Source organism: Sinocyclocheilus anshuiensis, unplaced genomic scaffold (assembly GCF_001515605.1).
Source record: "Sinocyclocheilus anshuiensis isolate Anshui unplaced genomic scaffold, SAMN03320099.WGS_v1.1 scaffold29, whole genome shotgun sequence".
Lineage (NCBI taxonomy): Eukaryota > Metazoa > Chordata > Actinopteri > Cypriniformes > Cyprinidae > Sinocyclocheilus > Sinocyclocheilus anshuiensis.
In genome coordinates, this window is record NW_015539835.1 from 961,976 (window position 1) to 968,614 (window position 6,639).

Sequence of the window (6,639 nt, forward strand, 5' to 3'; positions counted from 1 at the left end):
AAATCAGTGGTATATGCAATTATGGATGTGAGGGAAGGAAGGAACATTAAGGGAGAGTAGATATACAGAGAGTAGGCTACTGTAATTAATGGTAAAATGCAATTTATCATGTTTTCCCCACAGACCACAAAATTTGATATTATGAGGTAGAATCATCGAGATGAGACAACAAAAATTGGTTTCACTGTTTCAGTCCAGATTTTATTGCATGAATACATCACATACATTATCAGATAAAAGGTCAGAACATTGTTTAATTATGGCAGATTTGTCAGTAACCTTGTGAAAATGTGATAATTTAAGTTTAATTTTCCCAAGATTCTTACATGACAATTGCCTCATGTGAATCTGATGTGATCACATGAAAACTCAACTAGAATATAGTATCAAATATCAATATCAGCCATATCAGCATCAGTTGGGTACTGTCACAGACAAACGCAACTATATCATATGATGTGCAGATAATAAATACAAACAGTCAACAATAATTGCACTAATTTTTAACATAAACATGAAATACTTTGAAAGAGATTAAAATTTAAATTATTTCAATAATTTATAAATATAAAAATATGTCAATGGCATATCCTTGTAGGTCTGCAAAATCGAGGAATTACTGATGATACATAATTATAAAGTAAGGTAAATTAGCTTTTTATAACTAAACAGTGTGATTTATATTATCACACTTTCTCTTCCTTTTGCATAAATTGGTCTTCAATGGCACAGATAATGTAAAACATTTAAAAAACTGATCATTGGTTCAAATGACATTGCATAATGTCACATCCACTATTCCTTCAAGTCCCCTGGATCTTCAGAGCCTTTATTAACATTCATCGGGTGTTCAGTGCACTATAGAGACACTCTGATCAGCCACAGCGCAGGCGGCCAGCAGCGGCTCACTGAAAGCATGTCTGACTACATGCAGCACAGACATAGATTCAGGATCATAGAACAGCAGGGTCTGACTGGGCCAATCCAGCAGCAGTCCCACTTGCTTGAGCTTCTTAGCCACTGTGATACCCACATTACATCCATCATGACAGAAAGACAAATCTCCCTCATAATGTGAGAGCACCCATGATTTTGTATTGTAGCCCAATCGTGCAGCATTGCCGGACCCCTTGCGTTCTATGCTGGAATAGCATACACCCACTTTGAAGGCAGCACTCGTGCCCACGTCAAGTACCCAGCTGTGAGTACCAGAGGACATAGCAGGGGAGCAAAGGGCATTGGGCCAGGTGTCGAAGCGCGCCAGGTCATAGGGGGGTGACTGACGCTGACGTTTGGGTAGGAAAGTTAAGGTGCACTGATCGTTGGAGAGGGAGAGAAGAGGACTGACCGTCTGAGCTTCAAAGTGTAGTGTAGTTAATCTGTGGGCTAAAGAAAGGAAGGATATGTTAAGAAGATGTTCAGAGCAAGAAAATTTGAAGTTGAATGTAAGGGATGTAGAATGCCAGTGCTTCAAAATATTACAGTACACTGACAATGCTTACATAGATATTAAAGTGAGAAGAAGACTTGATTTTACCTATCAGGAATGCATATGTACACTGCAAAAATTAAATACTGTAATGTACACTAGAGATTATTGGAGTACGTTTTACAAGAAAATACTATTTCAGTTTTTCTACTTCAAAATTTTATGTTTAATTAATTGAATTATTTTGTTAATTCAATTAATTACTTGCCATTTCTTTGTAAAATGTACTACAAATTTCTGAGTGAAAATTGCTTTTACACCCATTTTTTTTTTAGAGTTAGCAATATGTAAGCAGGTCTGGGGAACTGAAGGGGGCTAAAGGAAGGTGTTAAGGGGTCCACAGAAAAGTTCAAAGAAAAACAGTATGTAAATGGAAGAAATATAAAAAAAGTACATAAAAAAATTCTAAACAATTGAAAAATAAAGTAATTGGAAATGCTTAATATTTTTTTATATTAATACAAATATATTTATAATGTTTAAATAATCAGCAAATGGAACACACTTTCTGGACAAAAATTATGAGATAAATCATAACTATTTTGTTCAACTGACAACCACAATTTGTGTTTTCTTCAGGCTTATAAATCTAACAGTACTCTTGATGATGCAGCTAAATAGAAAGTAAGTACTTTCCAAATAATATTTTATGCATATTTATAATATTTTTATTCTTCACAATATAAATGGGAATTTATACATAATTATTATTATTATTTTTTTTTATTTTTTTTTTTCCCAGAAAAGGGGTCATCAAATTTGAGAATCTGTGGCAACACAGCATTTGAAAACCACGAGTATGGTGATCATGTGCTATAATGAATCTGTCTTAAATTAAATCATGTCTTGTGTAAATGGAAATGCACTTACCAGATGACCCTAGCAGTAACGCACTGGCCCAGAAACCCACCATGAGTTTGCTGTCACTGCAGCCTCTGTTCAAAGTCAGTTGTTCAGTGTCTCTAGGTTCACCAACACCCTCCGCATCCTCGATTCTAGCACAGTCAAGTACACAATCAATTATCATACCCAGCTTATGTCATTTTATGTATTTATGTGGGCATATTATTGCATTTATTGCAAACTGAATTTACCTGTCATTTATTTCCTCATTAGAGCTCTAAATAAATAAATAAAGATCAAAAATACAACAATCAGTGGAATATCACAAAATTATAATCAGTCACATGAATATATTTTTAATTGATTATGAACATCTAAACAGATTCGTTTTCAGAAACTGACTGAAAAACTATTAAACTGATTCAGAAGTGTGAAGTACTTATTTTAAGTATTATTTTGGGGAATTTGCTATTTAATCAGTGAAGTACTATTGAAACTAAATACTTTAAAAAATGTTTTGTTCTATTTATAACTGTACTGAAATGTCATATATTTGAAGTGTGTCCTAGAACCATATGCTGTCAGGACAAATTACTTTTAATTTGATTGATTTGTTTTCTTAAATAAGTTTGAGCACTGAAAAAAAGTGTGATTAAACAGTGTTTTTTTACCCCTCAAAATTTGTGTACTACTTTAATGAGATCACCTCTTCTGTGGCAAGATTTTCATAATAATATCTAATATTTCATTTATATCCTGTTTCGTAACAGAAAGTCATTTTTGATTTGAAACCACATAACATTTTCATGAGATGTTGATTTATGAGATGTTATTAAGAGTTAAAAAAATAGATTTAAATGACAATTACAAAATATTATCCTATTTCCATAAGAAAGTTCAATGTGATCACTAAATCAGTGTCAGCCATTTTTAAAGACCATGGAGAGGGAGTGGTCATGGTGAAACTTCCAAACATTTGGTATCTCTGAAAAGCCCTGAATGTGCTCTGTACAGAACATCCAGACTTAAAACTGTGACAGGCAAGTTCTCAGAGAAATTCACTAAAATACAATGACCTCTACGGAGGACAAAAGTCTATTCCTGGGTCTCAGGAGTGTAATGAAAAAAAAAAAAAACTACTTATAAATATAATGTTCCCTTCCGAGGGAACTTCGAACTTCATCCTCTAGGGGTCGCTATGGGGACACGACACTGTCCCCACACGACACTGTCCCCATAAACACGACAATGATATTGGCCGGAGACAGCCAATGACGTCACTACCGGCGCGACCACAGTATAAAAGGGCGCCGGTAGAACACGTCATCCTCTTCTTCGTCTTCACGACTGTTTGTTTGGAGTTGCATACTGGTGAGAACAATATTCTGTTTGTTGTTTTCATGTCGAGCACCAGCACTAGCAAGGCATTTAAGAAGTGTGTGGATCCGTGTCAGCGTTATCTGACACCTGATGACATACACAATCTTTGCGTCGTGTGTTTGGGCGAGGAGCACGCACGTGACGTCCTCGAGGGGGCGGCATGCGTTCATTGCAAGCTTTTCTCCATGAGAAAGCTCCGCTCTCGTTTGGCCCTCTTTTTGAGGAAGGAGGGGCAGCCATCGGTTCCCCGGGGCTCAGGACCTGCCGCTGCTGAGGCACGGAGGAAACTGAGTTCATGGGGTTCTCAGGTGGACCTGGACGATGAATTGAAGAAGGGGCTTTCCCTTACTCATTCGTCGGTTACGGACGAGAGTGAGCTGTTGGAGGATGACGTTATTTCTCTGACGTCATCTGATCCAGCAGCTAGTGCTCTGCTGGCTAGGCACGGAGGAAACTGAGTTCATGGGGTTCTCAGGTGGACCTGGACGATGAATTGAAGAAGGGGCTTTCCCTTACTCATTCGTCGGTTACGGACGAGAGTGAGCTGTTGGAGGATGACGTTATTTCTCTGACGTCATCTGATCCAGCAGCTAGTGCTCTGCTGGCTCCCGGCCAGGAAGATGTTATGATGAGGACGAGGAAGTTGAGACTGAGTCCTCTCAAACCTCCTGCCCTGCGTACGAGGAGCTGCTTCAGGTTATGGAACGCCCCACGGCAAGCGGACTAGGAGGGTGGCGTCTTGCGGCCAACTCGATGAGCGCTATCTTTCTGATCATAACTGTCCAGCCCAGGTGAGCCTTCCATTTATTCCTGATCTTCATGTGGAGATCGAGAAGACTTGGAAAAATCCGTTCTCTTCGCGTGTCCACAGATTTCAGCAGTCTAGTTATGCCAACATCGAGGGAATGCGCGAAAGCGGATATGAGAAGGTGCCTCCCATTGAAGAGACACTAGCCTGCTATCTCGCGATGGGAGAAACATCTTCTTTTAAGACTCCCTCCTTGCCATCTAGACCCCTTCAAATAACATCTCGTCTGAATGGCAAGGCGTACGCAGCAGCAGGTCAGGCGGCGGTTTCATTGCATACCATGGCAATTTTGCAGGCTTATCAGGCCGACCTGCTGAAAGACCTGGATAAAGGTCATGGTCTTTCCCCTGATGAAGTGGCTGAACTGCGCCGCACATCTCGCTCTCCGTGCCACCAAGCAGGCCGCTGCTGCTGTAGGCAGGTCTATGGCGGCTATGGTGGTAACGGAGAGACATCTGTACTCTTGTGGAAAAGAAGAGTAGACTTTTTTCGTCCTGGCTGCTGTTATGGTTGAGCCTAGCAGTGCTCCCTTCTTCGAGGTTCGTTTTGAGCATATTGCTCCCAGTTGAGCTTCTATGGTCTCTTCCGCTCCTGGAGTTGGTTGTTTCTCTGCTTAGACCCTAGTCTTGTCATGTCAGGTGCACAAGCTAATGCACTCTGTTTAATGCTAACTCTCTGTGCACTTCCTTTAATTCCATAATCATGGTAGATGCGCACGTTGGGCCTTTGCGCACCTTTCTAAAACTTTTTGGTGAGGGTGACGCGATGCTGCCTCGTCCCCTTTCTCTGAGTTGTCTCAGGCCCCGGATCCTACTTGGGGCTCACTCTCCTATGTATCTCTGATGATACTGGTATGGTTGTACATTTTTGGAGCATTGAGCAGCAGCCTCAGGTTGTTAGGCCCCTTTCGGCCTCCTTGTTAGGCTGCTCTCTTTGTTGCTGAGTTCAGCAGTGCTCCCCACACCTTTGAGGGTTACCTTTGAGCCACGCCACTCCCAGTTGAGTGTCTGAGGTCTCCTCTCATTGGGTCCTCCACTCCTTGGAGCTCCACTGAGCAGCAGCTTCGGGTTGTTAGGCCTTCCTCGGCCTCCCTGTTAGGCTTCTCTCTTTTTGTGGTGAGTTTAGCAGTGCTCCCCTCACCTTAGAGGGTAACCTTTGAGCACGCCACTCTTAATTGAGCGTCTGAGGTCTCCTCTCATCGGGTCCTCCGCTCCTTAGAGCTCCATTGAGCAGCAGCCTCAGGTTGTTAGGCCTCCCTCGGCCTCCCTGTTAGGCTGCTCTCATTGTTGGTTGAGCATGCGGCCTCTCGCTGAATTATTGTCACTCCTTGAGCGGGTCACAGTCACATAGGGTCTAGGCCTGTCTAGGGGACAGGTTCTTGGTTACCCTTTAGTAACGGTGTTTCTAAATCCATGCTATGGTAAGTGCACACGCTCAGCTTCTGTGCACTTTCTAAAATCCACATTGTGGTAAGTGTGCACGCTAAGAATTTTGCGCACTTTCTAAAATCCTGTAGGGTAAGGGTTACGCGCTGTAGCCTCGTTCCCTTTCTATGAGTTGGTTAGGTCCCGGTTTTCACCTTGGGCTCCACTCAACCTATGTCTCCCTGTTGGTTCATTACGGTATTTCTAATCCATATCTATGGTAAGTGCTCAGGCTAGTTCTATGTGCACTTTCTAGGTCCATATTCATGGCAGGTGCACACGCCAGCCTTTGTGCACCTTCTTAAAAGCCTTTATGGTAAGGGTGACACTTGTTGCCTCGTCCCCTTTCTCTGAGTTGGCTCTGGCCGCGGTTACCTTGGGCCCCACTCTCCGCATATTCACTTTCTAGACAGGGTGTTACTACTAAGTGTCCCTGAGTATCTTGAGATCCTCGGGAGCTCGTTCTTAGAGCAGGAGGTAGTCTCTGTTTGACAGACCAGGATATGGGTTTGTAAGCAGCCCTGATACTCGGCCTTGGTGCTCGCCTTGGTATTGGAATGCACTCCCCTCAGCATGGCAGCGTGGGTATACCGTTTCCCATAGCGACCCCTAGAGGACGTAGTTCGAAGTTCCCTCGGAAGGGAACGTCTCAGGTTACGTATGTAACCATGGTTCCCTGAGAAGGGAACGAGACA

At 42.2% G+C, this 6,639-nt stretch overlaps 1 protein-coding gene across 1 annotated transcript in view; it reads right to left on the reverse strand.

The window, feature by feature from the left end:
• Positions 1–701: 701 nt before the first annotated feature.
• The window catches only part of bspry (B-box and SPRY domain containing), an 8,375-nt gene continuing 2,437 nt past the window's right edge, over positions 702–6,639 (reverse strand). The window contains exons 4-6 of the mRNA XM_016480639.1: positions 2,584–2,609; positions 2,360–2,484; positions 702–1,386 (exon numbers count right to left, since the gene is read on the reverse strand). Coding sequence (XP_016336125.1) covers positions 851–1,386; positions 2,360–2,484; positions 2,584–2,609 — 687 coding nt within the window. The 3' untranslated portion in view covers positions 702–850. The remainder of the gene's footprint in view (positions 1,387–2,359; positions 2,485–2,583; positions 2,610–6,639) is intronic.